This window comes from Hyperolius riggenbachi, chromosome 7 (assembly GCF_040937935.1).
Source record: "Hyperolius riggenbachi isolate aHypRig1 chromosome 7, aHypRig1.pri, whole genome shotgun sequence".
NCBI lineage: Eukaryota > Metazoa > Chordata > Amphibia > Anura > Hyperoliidae > Hyperolius > Hyperolius riggenbachi.
In genome coordinates, this window is record NC_090652.1 from 31,238,867 (window position 1) to 31,257,007 (window position 18,141).

At 44.3% G+C, this 18,141-nt stretch overlaps 1 protein-coding gene and 1 pseudogene across 1 annotated transcript in view; one reads left to right on the forward strand and one right to left on the reverse strand.

The window, feature by feature from the left end:
* LOC137525963 (sulfotransferase 1C4-like) overlaps positions 1–12,131 on the reverse strand; it is a 31,807-nt pseudogene extending 19,676 nt beyond the window's left edge.
* A 2,911-nt stretch (positions 12,132–15,042) lies between these two features.
* The window catches only part of LOC137525461 (sulfotransferase 1C1-like), a 71,817-nt gene continuing 68,718 nt past the window's right edge, over positions 15,043–18,141 (forward strand). The window contains exon 1 of the mRNA XM_068246559.1: positions 15,043–15,128. Within this exon, the coding sequence (XP_068102660.1) occupies positions 15,087–15,128 (42 nt within the window). The 5' untranslated portion in view covers positions 15,043–15,086. The remainder of the gene's footprint in view (positions 15,129–18,141) is intronic.

The window sequence follows — 18,141 nt, forward strand, 5'->3', positions numbered from 1 at the left end:
ATAAACACACCCATAAACATCCCCCTCAGGGTCCCAAAACTAAACCCACTACCAAAACCGTTATTGAAAAACCTCATCCTCCCTCAGATGTTCCCCACCCCAATCAGACTACTAATAACATCATGTCAACCTCTGGGAACAACCTCCACTCTACACCTTCCGCCATAAAAAATACCAGATTCACACCCAATTTCAGTCCAGCCTGCAACTTTTTTAATGGCTCCCCTCCAAAAACCCTGGCTATATCTATCACCAACACTTCTAAAATAGCCTCAACACATACAGTCAACACCACCCCTGTAGCTAATCCCACTGAGGAGGTTGATCTCAGACTCTCACAAATCAGTGTTTATGACACACATTCTTCTCCACCATCATCCACTATGCCCAAATCTCAGAGTCCTAAGATCATTCCAGGTACAAAAACTACTTTGATCAACAACTATTTCCCGTCTGCCACCAAAATATTCACCGAACCCCTCCCCAATGAAGACCACCCCAACAGTGCTATGTCATCATCTTTTTTAGACCTTCCCTCCAGCATCACCCAGAACACCTTACTAATACCACTACGGAGCCCCACCGCCTCTCGAGTAATCTTCCAACCGAAATTCAAATTAAAGAGACCCCTACCAGAATCAGAAAAAGAGGACACCGAGGGAAAAGAAAAAAGAAATCGATCAGAGCTACCAACCCCCCGACAACCAATCCCACTGAACAAACTCGCTGCATCTTCAATCTCTCCAGCCACATCCTAACCACTAAAGAAACCCAACTATTAGAAAAGGGTCTCTCATTCTGTCCCACCAACTCCTCACAAATGACTAGATTATTTGTCGAGCTCAATTCATATGTACGCAAACTAACCCTTAAAAGACATTTCGCAATAAAAAAACACGAAACTTCCCTAAGAGAAACAAACAATACACTCATCATCACAGCCGACGACCAATTACCCATTTGTACAATCAATGCAGAAGAAATTCAAACTGAGAAATACATCAATACACATCTCAAGGGCCGCTCTCGTTTTTACCCCACTTCCTCAAAGGGCAATTTTATTGACACTTTCTACACACTAGTGCTTAATGATCTCCAAAAATTGGACTTTGACGCACCATCTCCTTCATCCAATCTCACTCCATCAGAAAAGAAAGCTCTCTACACCCTCAAAAATAATCCAGACATAATCATCAAACCCGCTGATAAGGGCGGCGGTATAGTTTTACTCAATAAAAATGACTATCTACTAGAGGCCCATAGACTACTCGACAATCCACTACACTATAGACAATTGGACTCCGACCCCACCCCAAACTATAACGCTAATTTAAAACTCTTCATTAACCAAGCATTTTTAAACGGTATCATTACCAAGAATGAAAGGAACTTTATCATCAATCACCATCCCAAAACACCGTTCTTTTATTATCTCCCCAAAATTCATAAATCACTCACCAATCCACCTGGTAGACCCATCATTGCAGGGATAGAATCCATCACCAGCAACTTATCTAAATTTGTAGACTATCATTTACAACCCCTTGTACAAAATCTACCATCATATCTTAAAGATTCGGAACATCTTATTCAGATATTAAACACTATTCCTTGGAATACAGAATACAGCTGGCTGACATGTGATGTGTCTTCCTTATACACCAATATTCCACACACCTTTGGCCTCAGATCATTAACATATTTCCTTTCCACCCATCCCGACATGCCAGCCACCCAACAATCATTCATTACTCAATGTGCAGAATTTATTTTACAACACAATGTGTTTTCATTTGCTGACAATCATTACCATCAAATTTCCGGTACCGCTATGGGCAGCTCATTTGCACCCTCATATGCCAATCTTTCCATGGGCCTCCTGGAACATCTCAAATTCTCCCAGACACATACATTTAGCAAAAACATTGTTCTATATAAAAGATACATCGATGACTTGATCTTCATTTGGAAGGGCGACCATTCCCTCATTCCTACCTTCCTCACCTTCCTGAACGATAACCCGGCCGGTCTGACGTTCACCCACCAACATCATCCCACCACCATCGATTTTCTCGATCTAGTTTTATTTACTAACACCCATCACATCAAAACCAAGACACATTTCAAAAAAGTTGACTCTAACAATTACATTCATTTCAATAGCCATCATCACCGACCCTGGACAACCAATACTCCCTATAGTCAATACCGCAGAATCTTCCGCAATTGCACCGATTTCTCCGATTACCAATCCCAATCAGATATCCTTACCAAAAAGTTTGCAGAACGTGGCTACCCAAAAAAACTGATCAAAGACGCCAAATGGAAGGCCACCATCACCAATACCAACAATACTGTTTCGTCCTCGACCCCCAGTCCTTTCCCCAGATTTATCACTGGATTCAGTAAACACCACAAACAGATCAGATCCATAATACAAAACAGATGGGAGATTCTGACACAGGATCCTCACCTCAAACCTACCATACCTGAAACTCCCTTACTCACATTCAGAAGGGCCCCCAACCTCAAAAGTCTCCTGGCCCCTAGTAAACTATGCCTACCTATCCCTAATCCCACTGAAACCACCCCCATCTCAAACCCTGGGTCATTTCCCTGTGGGAAATCCAGATGTACTGCCTGTCGCTTCATAAACACCACTGATTCCTTTTCATCCAATACCACCCAAATTCAGTATATTATCAAACAATACATTACTTGTTCAACCAGAAATGTCATTTATTTGATCTCTTGTTCATGCAATCTGCAATATGTGGGGCGAACCACTCAACTTGTCCGAAACAGAATAGGACAACATAAGCGCAATATATTGAAAAACTATCCACTTCACAGCATTTCCCGTCATTTCGGCTCCACCCACAACTGCAATCCACAAACACTCAAATTCACGCTTATTGAATCCATCCCACCGCACAATGCTTTTGAGGTCCTTAGGAATAAAGAAATGTTCTGGATACAAATTCTTAAAACACTAACGCCCGAAGGTCTAAACGAACAATTAGAGAAAGTATATTGAATCATCTTTTTTTAATATATTTTAAATGGTCCTCTCTTTTATTCAAACCCATTATATTTGTCTTACACTTGTTTTGCTTTGATCATTTACTTATTTTATCATTTTTAATGTATTTTCGTCAAGTTTTATGCTTCATACAAATTTTTGCAACTATGCATAGTTTTGTATCCATACTCCTATTATTACAGCAGTTTTCTGTTTTTCACCCTGTACCATTAACCCTAGCTGGATTGAACCTCTCCAGTATATTTTGGATCCAACATTCGGCATAGTGTGGCATGAACAAATTTTTTTATGCATTTTCTTTACATGTACTTTTTATGTATTCCAAGTGCAACTTTTATTTAACCTTTCTACATTTCCTTTCTCCAGCCTCCGACCCTATAACAAACACCACATCTATTGGTTTTACTTAAGATTTAGGCCACCTCCAATCCTATGCGCTTTTCACAATCCACTACCAACCCATACAAGTTACACTATGGGAGTAAGCATGTTGTTACTTATGCATATCCCAGTCCCTTTGCCTATATCCCTCTCTTTCTCCCCCCCCCCCCTTCCCTTCCCATCCAGCATCATACACATAGGTTTGCATCCTATTCCCACATTGATCACAGTACTGCACCGCCCTACTACCATATGTCATCAGCATGCGACCTCTGTCGCTCCCACTTCCCATCCCCCATTCTGGGTGATTCCAGTCACTTATAAATTTAAGACAGAGCACCCCACACCTCACAGAGGCGCTCTACCTGGTTCATGACCTGATTTTGGTAAGTTGAGCATTTGCTCACCTTTAAACACTGCTGTTTCTTAGTATGCCTTTTTGTTTTATCATAATATACTGCTGCACTCACTCCTTCAAAAATGAAACCTTTCTCTGCTTCTCATAACTCTAGTAAGTTGAACATTTGCTCATCTTGAAACACTGCTTTTTTTTTTTTTTTTTTTTTTTTTTTTTTTATGCCTTTTTTGCCTTATCATAATATACTGCTGCACTCACTCCTTTAAAAACAAAACCTTTCTCTGTTTCTCCCTGTTTTAAATTCATTTTTTTACTGTCTTATCATTTTACTAAGAGTGACTCATACTCTGCCTTTATATTATGGATATGTGCACTGTCACTTTATACATGCTATTTGCACACGTTCTCAGTCTATTTTGTATGCATATCTTGCTGTTAAATGCATATTGCACATTTTATTGCTGTAGACTTGTGGTGCACCTTTGGGTGCCTGGTATTTGCGTTCCTCTGGCAATCCCCTTTTTTTTTCCTTTTGTTTCCCTTCCCCAGCACCCTCCAAATAATCGTTTGCCTGAAGAAGCGGGACTGTTACCCGTGAAACGCGTTGCACTTTTGGAGTTACTAATAAATGTTACTTTAGACTGTAAGTAACCTGTCCATTGTCCGGCCATTTTTTTCAGAAGGGAGGTGAGTCCACCCACTTCCCCCTTTTTAACAATTTTAACTAATTTTATTCTGCTTGGCGCCTCTGTTATCATATTTCAATAGGAAATACAATGAGCTCACCTGATCAAAAAGTAAACACACGCCATGCGGATTGACATCCGGGATCCTCCGCAACCAACCACCCCCACGGCGACTACCATCCGCGTCACGGGTCACATGATATCTAATTGGCAAATGGCACAAGCACATCCTGTATCCAATAGGATCGTGCTACGCCGCCTCCTAGAACAACCAGGCGCGTCACAGGCTACACTGGGCGATCCGCCCCAACCATCACGTGACTGCCCCGGCCGTAAACATTGTAACCATAGCAACCTCTACGCTGATCGCGGTATGGTGTCATCCGAGTGGGAGAGAAGGCTACCAAGGACCACGGGTGCCCCCCGCACGGCATATAAAGACAAATCCCTGGACAATTTAACATACCAGCCTCCACCTGTCTCCTCATCGCTGACCAGCAACCTGAAAATACAAATACACACAAGATTAAAAATAACCCATACCCACAAGTGAATGATACAGTACAATCCTAAATGCACCCTGACAGTTCATATTCCTTGTTCATCCCACCTCTGCCGAAAGTATTTAATTTTCTAATCCACATTGCCTCTTTCTTTAGCAACAATTTATGACGATCACCTCTTTTGATACTAAATGAAACCTGATCAATTACCTGCACCCTGAGTTGTGAAACAGCATGCCTATGTTCCTTAAAGTGACAAGCCACTGCATGCTCTGAACTCTCTACTCTAATGGCCGATTTGTGTGATGAAATGCGATCTCGTAATGGTTGAGTAGTTTTGCCCACGTACCCAAGGCCACAGGGGCACTTGAGTAGATAGACAACAAAGACTGAATCGCAACTAAAATAGCCCCTAATATGAAACTTTTTGCCACTAGTGGGATGAGTGAAAGTATCACCCTTCATTACACTGCTACACATGTGGCAGTGTAGACAGGGAAATGTACCATTCCTAGGCACCGTCACCCTCTCAACTGCACCCGTGTGTACCACCTTGTCCCTAATCCTCGGCGGCCGTCGAAAATTTGGTGTTTCAAGGACGTACGATGGCTTTGCTATTAACCGATAAAGTTGGTGGATTTTTACTGTAATGTAAAATGCAGAAAATCTGCATCTGCCTATTTTCTGCATTTTACATTACAGTAAAGTATAAGCCCATTTTAGCAGTTAATAGCAAAGCTCCCCTAAGTCCTAGAAACATCAAATTTTCAGGGTTTATTAAACAGAATCTTCTGAACAAGATGCAAAAAAAGTTTTCAAAAAGACCTTATCATTTTTGAGAAAATCGATGTTAAAGTCGGGCGGAATTTCCGCGATTTCCGGCGGAAATTCCGCATTGGAATGCGGAAATTGGTAGCAGAAAGCGGAATCGGTAATTGGCAATGGCGGAATGAGGATTTACCGCGGAATCGGAAATTGGCATTTCCGACCATCCCTAGTACAGCAAAGGAGGACATTAGCTTCAGTATAAATACTATTAGGGAATAATTTGTGCACATATTATTTATACTGAAGCTAACGTCCTCCTTTGCTGTACCTGTTTTGAATGCATGTTGTGTATTTTAGTCCACAATTGTGGAGCTCTGCACATCTATTGCAGGTAGTCAATTCGGGTGCAGCCTATGTTTGGAAGCGCTGCCAATGTCTCCTGCTGTACAAAACTCATGTAAGTATACTTATTGCTAGCTCAGCTGCATCCATGTGCATCAATTTGCATTCAAATTATAGATTAGCTCTAGTACATGATTTGCATCTGATTTGCATTCAAGGCATGTATTTAGCCCCTGTGGGGCTCTACATGACTCTGTTGGTCTACAATTCAGTTGCAGCCTATGAGCGCTGTCATTTGTTTGATGTCTGTTGGAGGGTTGATATTAGCATGACCTGCAGTACTTGAGTAGCATGACTGTTGCTATGGTAGCACACGTTACTCTACCACTAGTAATGCACTTTACCTTAGCAATGGTCACCCTAGTACCGTGGGTCAAGCTCAGGACTGGTTCTCTCATGAAGCAAGGTGAAACATTTGCATCAGGTGCAGAGATTACAGGGGCGGCATGTTTGTACTATGTTTACACTAACAGCATGCAGTCAGAGTAGGAGAAGAAGCGAGAGGAGAGCGAAGGGAAGAGGTCATCATTGGGGAAAAGCAGCTTGTTATGCTGTGTGAGGAGTTTGTCAGTGAGTGAGGAGGGGGAGGCAGGAGAGCAGTAGTGTTTCATTAGATTTGCACAGCAGAAGGGAGGAGGCGGCACTGCTGTCCTGACTGGGGAGGAATGGAGTGTCTGAAGGTGAGCAGTTTGTTTGTCACAGACTCACAGCCGGCCAGCAGGGCCGGTTTAAGCAACAATGGGGCCCCAGGGCAAAATAAACCTGGGGAACCCCTCCAACAGATACCCCGGAACAAAAATCGGCATTAAGAGACCTTTTTGGCAGCTGGTACAGTCAGGGTGAGAAGCCCCAATTGGTCGGAGCTCCACATTCTGGCTATCCCAGCCTGCATGGGGGACAAGGGGTTAAAAAGTTTCAGGAGGGGGGACTCCACATAATTTTTTTTTTTTAAATTCCCGCATAAAAAAATAATTGGGAAAATAGGAAAAAATGCCAGGGATCTTCATGCAGCCACATTGCGGCTGTATAGCGATCCCTGGCCAAAGCGCTGCGGCTGCGTATGGACCCCCTGGAAACCCCGTCAGGAAATGTATTGCTCTTTCTTTTGATACATGTAAAATTACACTACCGTTAGGTTTGCTACTAAAAGTGACATTTACCGCATTTAAAAGTATACTTTTTTCCTTTGAAACTTTAAAATCGATTTTCTCAAAAACTATAAGTTCTTTTTGAAAAATAGTTTTTTCCTCTTATTCCTAATGATCTCCTTAACATATCCTGCAAATTTAGGGGTTCTAGCATTTAAGGTGGATTTGCTATTACCCATTAAAGTCGGCAGGTTTTTAAATGTGTATTTTTTTTTTCCTTTGAAACTTTAAAATCAGTTTTCTCAAAAACTATAAGGTCGATTTGAAAATTTTTTTTCCCTCTTGTAGCTAATTGGTGCCCCTACAAGCTCTTGGGCCCTGGGGCAATTGCCCCCTTTGCCTCTATGGTAGCGCCGGCCCTGCCGGCCAGGGTGCTATTGTGTTGAGCTGCATGTCATGTGACAACATTAAATGAAGCAGAGTAAATTGTCAGGTGCTGTGCGATTATTTCAAATTCGTGGGGGCGCATCCTCACAAGTTTGCCTCATGTAGTAAAAAGTCTATAACAGGCCCTGGTCATGCTAATAGCGTAACTTGAGGTACTTCCTGCCGGAGTTGAGAGTAATATTTCTGGGTGTTGTCAAAGCTTTGAAAGTCAGCCCCAATGTCTGCTAACTACAGCAGAAAAGAAAGACGACTGTGCTAGCTACAATGTGCCCATCAAAAATTGAAATTTCATTTGATTCGTTTCATCGTTTTCTCATTTGAAGGACTTACGAGGCCAAAACCTGTAATAAAGTAAAGTACCTGCATGTTCTTTAAATGCACGGAGGACGCCATCCGCGCCCTCCGTGCAGTTCCGCCGTTTCGCCTTAGTGACATCGCCCCCCTGTGCGCTCGCGACCCCACAGGCCGGGTCGGGCTCTCCAGCCACTCCTAATATGACAGCCGGAGCCGCCGCGATGCGCAGTCCGCATTGCCGCGAGTGCGGCTGCGCAGCTCTAGGTCCAAACCCTCTGAACCACGCACTATCGCGTGTATCGGGTGGTTGGCCCTAGAGCTGCACAGCCGCACTTGCGGACTGCGCAGCCGCGGCCGGCTCCGGCGGCCATATTAGGAGTGGCTGGAGAGCCCGACCCAGCCTGTGGGGTTGCGAGCGCACGGGGGGGGGGGCGATGTCACTAAGGGGACCCGGCGGAACTGCAGATGGCGTCCTCCGTGCATTTAAAGAACATGCAGGTACTTTACTTTTTTACAGGTTTTGGCCTCGTAAGTCCTTTAAAAAGTCGAGTGTTTATTTTTAGCAATATGCAAAATAAACAAGAGGAGTGGCGAGAGTGTAAGGAATGAACTGGCTAGAAATATATTTTCAGAAAGCAGAAGAACTGCAGTGACCTCTCTGTGATATGAGGAGCTGTTTGTGGGTAATATGGGCAGGCTTGGCTATGCTGGAGATCAATATGTACAAAGTTCCCTGCTGAGTCATCATTACGTTCCTTTCACAGCCATAAACTCTGACGGCCTGGAATATACAAGATTCTGTTCTCATCAGATCGAATTGCACCTCATCCCTCCAAGTAAACGCAATCCTATCATTATAGTATTAACCCCTGTCACATTATCAGATACCTGGGGCTGGGACTGGCCAATCCCAGCATTGTTGGTAAAGATATTACCAGTCATGGAATTCCTTCTAAATGAATTTCAGGAAACTGAAGCTCAGTGTAAGGTTGAGCTCCTCAAAGACTTGTGGTCCATAAATGCATTGTTGGTGGCCCTACAGATAGTATTCTCTGACCAGCTGAAACGATTGATATTTGCTATATCAGCTGATCATATCCTGCAAGTAAAACTGAATGTACATGTAGGAGGACTGTCATCTCGATCCCTTGGGCAACAGTTCAAGACAAGATCTGTACAGACTCTGCTGCTATGGGGAAGGAGGGGGGAGGGGGAAGGCCCTGACAGAGGACAATGGTCTAGAGTGAGACAGGCCCTTGGCCTGTGCTCGGATGATACAATCCGCCAAGCTCATCTTACTTCAATGTCAATGTCAATGTCTGTCAAACTCTTCATTGGCTATCGATTAACCAGAGGATCCAGTTCAGACTCTTTAACCCTGACCTACAAAGCTCTCCAGAATCTCTCTCTCTCCTGTGTACATCTCCTCACTAATTTCTAGATACCAATCCAACCGCAATCTTAGATCTTCACATGACCTTATATTGTCCTTCTCTAGAATCACCTCCTCACATTCACGTTACAAGATTTTACATGTGCTTCAATCCTCCTCTGGAATGCCCTTCTACAACACATCAATCACTCTCCAACCTTTGATATTTTTAAACACTCCCCCAAAACTCACTTTTTCCAACAAGCATACGCTCTGCCGTAGACCATTCCCCTTTTGTCCTAAGGCCAAGTTGCACTCCTACTAGATATCCTAAAACACACAGCCTCTAGGTATGATTCTTGTATACTACGCCTCCTCTTGTTTCCCCTCATTCTTTTAGCTTGTAAGCTCACAAGGGCAGGGCTCTCTCACCCTTTTGTGTCTTGGGATTTGTTATACATTTTATTCATCATGTTACTTTTTTTACTGTAACTACCTGTTGGTATTTTGTACCAATTCTGTATTTTGTACCAATTTAGTATGTTGGTGTATACTGCTGTCTGTATTATTATGTACCCCATGTTTGTTCCTTACTTTGTACAGCGCCACGGAATATGTTGGCCCTACATAAATCAATAATAATAATGTTATGTTACTTGGAGAACATGCTGCCTAATTGTGTTATTTGGGGGGACATTTCTACATATTTTCTCTTTAATGGTATGCCCCATTGTAGAATTAGCACTTTACCGCAATGTCTCGGCAGTGTCACCGTGGTGGGTGTTGCTGTTGCCATTACCTTTTCAAGCAGTGGCCCTCAAACTAAGGCCCGGGGTCCGAATGTGGCCCCTTGAGGCTTTTTAACCGCCCCCCCCCCCCCCCCACACACACACACACAAAATGTATTACTTATAGATGCGGTCAGCTACATCTTTAAAGAGGAACTGTCGCGAAAATCTTAACATTTAAAACACATACAAAAAAGAAGTCCATTTCTCCCAGAGTAAAATGAGCCATAAATTACTTTTCTCTTATGTTGCTGTGACTTATAGTAGGTAGTAGAAATCTGACATTACCGACAGATTCTCATAGAGGGGTTCTCAGGGTTTTCTTTATTTTTAAAAGCACTTAGGGAATGGCAGTTGCTCCGTCCAACGGCCAAAATAGTGTGCAGCGAGCAGAGAAGCTGGCCAGCATCATTGTATTAATCATTTTCAGGTAATGTCTTTATAAAGAATAAAGGCCATGCTGAGAATCCCCCATGAAGAGATTTACTAGCCAAAACCACCCATCTACATGGTAGCCAGAAAGCAGTAATTCACTGGTTTCCAATCAAATTCCACATTAAGTGACACTGCTGTCCAATTGGACTGCAGGTTGTCACCAGAGTATGCTTCATGGTCTGGCACGCAAAGACTCCGACATCTTATGTATACTCCGGCCCCCCAACAGTCTGAAGTATGCTGACCCGGCCTCGACCTAAAACCTTTGCAGACCTCTGGTTTAAAGCTACTGTGACACTTGCTCAAAAGAAGTAGAGAAAATCAGACTTTTAGTGGAGAATGACTGTGCTGCCTAATTGTGTTATTTCTGGGGCTATTTCTACATATTTCCTGTCTGAGGACATGCAAGTTCTGGAGGTAAAGGAAGCAATTTGTTGGTGGCCCTTTGGCCAAAATTATGCTGGGAGGGCCCCTTTGTAGCGTTAGCGCTGCACCTCATGGCTCCGTAGTGACACCACTGTGGGTGACACTTACCCAAAAGAAATCTAAAGAAACCAAGCTTTCAGAGAATAAATTAACCAATACTGGCCAACTAGAGGACCATTGCTATGGATACTTCAAAGCACATTGTAACTAAACCAAAGACACAACAGACTGAAGAGCCCACCTTATCTTTAGAATCATCCAATTTATTGCCTTTTGGCAAAAACAACTGTATATCATTGAATATGAGTTGACTTCAATATTTGCCCCTCTTCAGCTGGAATTGTTTTATTGACTCAAGTATAAGTCTACCCAGCAAAGTTAATGGCTGCACTTGGGGACCAGGAGGGGCTAATGACTGCACTGCATGCAGTATTGCAGCCATTAACCCCTTCTGTCAACTCCTCCAGGTCCCCGAGTGCAGCAATTATTCACCCCCACCTCTTGCATCATAGTATTTCCCCCCTGCCCTTTTTCTTTGATATTTGTTGTGGCCAGGACTTTCAGACCTGCGTTTTCCTGGCATTTCCTTGATCAAGAAATGTACCTATGGGAAAATTTCTGCAAATGGGATGTCACAAATAGTACACACATTACTCAGTGTGCTCAGTGCTGCCTGTGACTCGTGTATAAGTGAACCTTATACTTTAACCTTATACTTTTATTTAGTGAGTCTGACCTACATTTCTAGATTTATAGTTGAGTATATATGGTACACACTTAGAGGTGGATTCACTAAAGTGTGATAACTGCTATCACAGCAGTTATCACACTAGCTGCCACGCGCAAAGCTTTGCACGCAAACAGCGTTACTTTGAGTGATAAGCTAAGGTTTGCGCGCGATCACTGGAGCATCCATAGACATTCCCACAATACATATACACTCACACACTTACCAGACTTGGGAAAGGGAGCAATGACAATATCATCTTCCCGTGCTTGGAAGTTGTAGAACTCCTCCCAGGTATCACAGGCGGAATGTGGCAGCAGCACCCCCTCAACGTGACCCAGATTTACTGGCATGTTCTTCAGTTTTTCTACATTTTCTCTAAACCATTCAGGGTTTAATCCAAACTGATTCATTCTAGAAATTGCAGGAGAAAAGAACACTTATACAGTGGCTTGCAAAAGTATTCAGCCCCCTTGAAGTTTTCCACATTTTGTCACATTACTGCCACAAACATGAATCAGTTTTATTGGAATTCCCCGTGACAGACCAACACAAAGTGGTGTACATGTGAGAAGTGGAATGAAAATCATACATGATTCCAACATTTTTTACAAATAAATAACTGCAAAGTGGGGTGTGCGTAATTATTCAGCCCCCTGAGTCAATACTTTGTAGAACCACCTTTTGCTGCAATTACAGCTGCCAGTCTTTTAGGGTATGTCTCTACCAGCTTTGCACATCTAGAGACTGAAATCCTTGCCCATTCTTCCTTGTAAAACAGCTCCAGCTCAGTCAGATTAGATGGACAGCGTTTGTGAACAGCAGTTTTCAGATCTTGCTACAGATTCTTGATTGGATTTAGATCTGGACTTTGACTAGGCCATTCTAACACATGGATATGTTTTGTTTTAAACCATTTCATGGTTGCCCTGGTTTTATGTTTAGAGTCGTTGTCCTGCTGGAAGGTGAACCTCCACCCCAGTCTCAAGTCTTTTGCAGTCTCCAAGAGGTTTTCTTCCAAGATTGCCCTGTATTTGACTCCATCCATCTTCCCATCAACTCTGAACAGCTTCCCTGTCCGTGCTGAAGAGATGCACCCCCCGAGCATGATGCTGCCACCACCATATTTGACAGTGGGGATGGTGTGTTCAGAGTGATGTGCAGTGTTAGTTTTCCGCCACACATAGCGTTTTGCATTTTAGCCAAAAAGTTCCATTTTGGTCTCATCTGACCAGAGCACCTTCTTCCACATGTTTGCTGTGTCCCCCACATGGCTTGTGGCAAACTGCAAACGGGAATTCTTATGCTTTTCTGTTAACAATGGCTTTCTTCTTGCCACTCTTCCATAAAGGCCAATTTTGTGCAGTGCAGGACTAATAGTTGTCCTATGGACAGATTCCCCACCTGAGCTGTAGATCTCTGTAGTTCATCCAGAGTCACCATGGGCCTCTTGACTGCATTTCTGATCAGCGCTCTCCTTGTACGGCCTGTGAGTTTAGGTGGACGGCCTTGTCTTGGTAGGTTTACAGTTGTGCCATACTCCTTCCATTTCTGAATGATCGCTTGAACAGTGCTCCGTGGGATGTTCATGGCTTTAGAAATATTTTTGTAGCCTGAGTGTGCTTTAAATTTCTCAATAACTTTATCCCTGACCTGTCTGGTGTGTTCTTTGGACTTCATGGTGTTGTTGCTCCCAATATTCTCTTAGACAACCTCTGAGGCCGTCACAGAGCAGCTGTATTTGTACTGACATTAGATTACACACAGGTGCACTCTATTTAGTCATTAGCACTCATCAGGCAATGTCTATGGGCAACTGACTGCACTCAGACCAAAGGGGGCCGAATAATTATGCACACCCCACTTTGCAGTTATTTATTTGTAAAAAATGTTTGGAATCATGTATGATTTTCGTTCCACTTCTCATGTGTACAGCACTTTGTGTTGGTCTTTCATGTGGAATTCCAATAAAACTGATTCATGTTTGTGGCAGTAATGTGACAAAATGTGGAAAACTTCAAGGGGGCTGAATACTTTTGCAAGCCACTATATAGTCAATGAAAAAGTCTGCTTCACTGTCACTATTAACCTGTGTGTTTTGCAGTAATGCCCAGCATGCATTGCGTTGGGATGCTGCACACCGTTGCACTGTAAACCTCGCATACAAGGCCGGATTTATACTTTTAGCGCCCCTAGGCCAACTTTCTTGTTGATCCCCTTCCATGAACAGCAGCCCCTCTCCTTCATGTACAACTCTTTTGGGCAGCACCACCCCTCTTCCATGTGTAGTTCCCCATTTGCCACCTCCTTCATATGCAGCAACCATTCTTCACTGTCCAGCCGCTCCTTGGGCTGCGTCCATCCAAGGCCCGAGTCATTGTGGCCCTCTGAGAAATCCGGCCTTGGTCACATAGCAATGCAACATTCCCAGTTACAGTGCGTCAATTGCATCGCACCGCAACTCTCCACTGTGAACGGTGCCTCACTCTCCCCTCCCCTTCTCTAAACTGTCATCTCGCACACGTACTCCCACAGCTTTTGAATGAACAGCTTTACATCAGAACAGAGACAGACGTCGAGCCATGGGAGGTGCGGTAAGCATATGCACGCCTCCCCACACACACACAGGGCGTCAATTACTGAAGTGATCTAAGACTAAAGGTATCCTTTAAAGCAGTATTGTCACCATAAAAATCAAATTTCAACAGCAACTGGTCTGAGTGTATTAAGTGATAAAGATGCTAATCCTGCATTCAAAACTTGCAAAACTTTTTCTGCTGTTATGGTTTGGAGTTATCACATACTTTAGGAGCACTGGCCCTAGTGCCAAACAGTGCCAAAGAGTTGAATGCTGGGAGTTCTTGTTATCTATAATATATTCCTCCTCTTCCATTTATTTCCCTGCCTAGCTGCTTATCAGAAACACCCTCTGATTACTTGTGTTTACAAGCAAGGCTGAGGTGACTCAGTGATTGGATGTGTAAACAAAAAAAAGACAGTGCAGTTGTTAGTATACACCCCAGTGGGAGTTTCTGAAGACTCTGGGAGGAGGGCAGCTAATGAATACACAATGAGCAAGAGAAGGGAGGGGGGGAAACAAGAGTCAGGGAGGATATGATGTCAGCATTAGCTTGGCAAGATGGCCACTGCGTAGAATAGGATTTTCTGCTTTTCCTTTAAAAAAAAATCACAGAAATCATTACATGGATAGCACAATACATCTGTTATGCAAGTAGAAGTAGTATTTATCTACTTATATGTGTGTTTTTTATTTCTAGGTTAGCATGGATGTCGCTTGTTCTTTAAAGAGGGCAGCTGTATGATGAGAAAATGTTCAACTCCACTCAATCGCAACACAATAATTTAAAATGAAGCAATCTGTAGCTGCTAGAGGAGCCTTTATCCACAAGGTAAACAGTACAAGTCAAATACTCCTCAGAGCTCCTTAGAGTAGCAATCTGCAGCTGCGCTCCTGTAGCCGGGAGCGTTCTGCGCAGGCGTAGAAGCTGGCGACCACGCCCGGTTGACCGGCTGCTACGGAGGGGATCCCGGAACAATAGCTGAGAGCAGAGCTACGGCGAGGGATATATGGGCTGTCAGGGGCTTGAGGAAGCCCCAGGTAAGTAGATCTGTTTTTTTTTAAATGCTTGGTGTTACCTTTAATAGGTTGGCAGGTATGTATTATGCACTAAGCACTTTATTGTGATTTGTGGTAAATGTAGCGTGATCTTTGTATTTATGATGCAATGGTTTTTCCTACCTATATTTAGTTATGGTTATTGTTATGATTGCATTGGTATTACATGCCATATTGGTTAGTTTTGATGCCATAATTTGATTAATGTTAGGGCCAGTTCACATTGTCACTAAAGGAAAACGGATCCGTGAAAATCGATCTGTTTCCACTACCGATTCGTTGGGCCTGTTCAGAATGACTTTCAGGTCGATCCGTTACTGAGTCTCCTCTTGTCGTCACCTCCCGGCTATCTCTGCGCACACTGGGGGAGACCATGCACTATTTCCAGACTTGGCTGCCTGCCGCTAGTCTCCACCCACAGCCGAGGGGAAAGGTTGAGCTTGCTGTGCAGGGCATGGCAGTGTCTTTCTAAATGCTGTATGGCCAGGTGAGGTCAGGTGCTGGGCGGCCACTCGGTGAGCACAGCGGGAATTAAGGGAGCTGAGCCATAGTGAAGGCTCCTCCTTGGATTTGTGGCAGCTACAATTGTCAGTTAGGGCTCTCCTCGAGAGAGATTAACTGACTGGCAGGGATGGCAGCTGATTGGTCGGCACTGGCCGGATTCAGTGCCGGCGAATCAGCTGCTATTTGAGGGCTATAAAAAGGAGGTTTTGGCCGGTAGCTTAGCAGTCGGTCCGGTGCAGCGATTAGCAAGCTTGAGCTTGTAGTACAGAGCTGTATTACTGCTTGCTCCGCTGCTATGGACTTGTCTCAGCAGATGGCTTCAAGAGCCAAAGAGCCTGGCGGAGAAGAATTGCTGGCTCGCTGTTGGCAGATGGCGGAGGAAGAATTTTGATACCGTACAAAGGAGGAAGAGGATCGTTTCCCTGCGACAGAGAGTGGCGGCGGAGAGCTTCAGGATTCCCCGGTGGTGTCGACGGAGGAGCGTCCGGCAAAAAGGATGAGGAAGATGCGGCGAATCTACTCACCGGAGATACGTGTGGAGAGGTCTGGGTCCAAAGGCGGTATCGCAGCAAGAGCTAGGAGAAGCGGATATTCTGTGGCGGTTCCTTGTGGAGCGGCAGAGGCGAAGAGGAAGAAGGTGGCTAAGAAGAAGAGGAGGGAGGACCCTGGCTTGGCTTGCTTCAATCGGTGGTCGGGGGTGGAGCCAGCTGAGAGTGATGCAGGCTTAGCAGCCAATCGGGCTGGATGTTACCATGGAGCCGTTGAGGTCCAGTACGGCTCCCCATGTGGTTCAAGCTCCCTTGGCAGCGACGTTCAGAGATGGAGGATCGTCGGGTGAGCAGATGGAGGTTTATAGCCCGGAGGGTGGGTGTTCACATGCCAGTGTCAGCAGGTCTGTGTCATCACTGCGTTCTGAGACACTTGTGACAGCTGATCAGCATGTGGCACCTGGTACTTCTGTGGCTGGCAGCAGCACCATCATTTCGGATGGCGGATCTGGACGCAATGTCGGGAAAGAATCTGTACAGTCAGCTGGTGAGTTTAAACAGCTGGCTCCGTTATTTTCTGCTATTTTATCTGCTTTTCAACAGCATGGTTTGGCCGTAAAAGAGCCATTATTGTCTAATAAAAGTGTGCAGGGTGTTTGGGAAGGGGCTAATGTTCATTTATTGAATAAGCAGTTTCTACCTAATAGCCCCCCATCAGTTCCCCAGCTTAGTTCATACGGTGTATCGGTTTCAATACCTATCAACAAGCCTGGGGTTTCTGAAAATTTGTACAAAGAACATTTATCATGTGATTTATCTCCTTTAGGCAGGGGCGTAGCAATAGGGGGTGCAGAGGTAGCAACCGCATCGGGGCCCTTGGGCCAGAGGGGCCCCGAAGGGTCCACCCTCTATCACAGTATTAGCTCTCTATTGGTCCTGTGCTGGTAATAATCACTTCTATAGATGCTTTGAATAGTAGTAATCCTTAACACACTGTTCCCCATACCCTTCTTGCACCTCTGACACTGGGGTTGTCCTTGGCAGGTTTTGGTGCACCGTATCAATTGTTATGTATAGAGTGCTTGGGGGGCCCCATGTAAAACTTGCACCGGGGCCCACAGCTCTTTAGCTACGCCACTGCCTTTAGGATTCCATCTTTCAATGTCTATAAAAGCAAAAATTTGGAAAGGGGAATTTTTGGATCTGTTATCTTTGTTACCTAGGGTGAAAGAATTTTTCAAAAAGAATGAGAGGAAGATTGTAGCGATCGGTGTAACACAGAGAGGATCTGATTACCGGTGATCTGCAGTATCACTGGGAATACAGATATATACCCGATTATTGATGATCTGCAGTATCACCGATAATCAGATATACAAGCTAACCTCTGGACACCAGAGTGGAGTGAGAGTGTTAGGTGCAGCTGTAATATTAGAGGACTAGGCCTCAGAGCAGTAAGGAGTACTGCACAAACTCCTTCCAAGACCTGAAATCTCCGCGAGGGAGGAGTCAGGCTGAACGTAGGAAGGACAAACCGAGAGTGACACTCAAGGGGGAGTGTCACTATCAGGACTGGGGAACCGCCTCTAACAGTAAGGTCGGTTCTCGAGGTCGGACAAGCCAGGTCGTAACCACACAAACAGATACAGTACAGATTCAGAAGGCGGATGCGGGATCTAATAGACAAGCAGGGTTCGGCAACAGGGTATCAGAAATATCGAGGTACAAAGTCAGGAGGCAGATGCGGAGTCTCAGGGCGAGCCGAGGTTCGGCAACAGAGTATCAGAAATATCG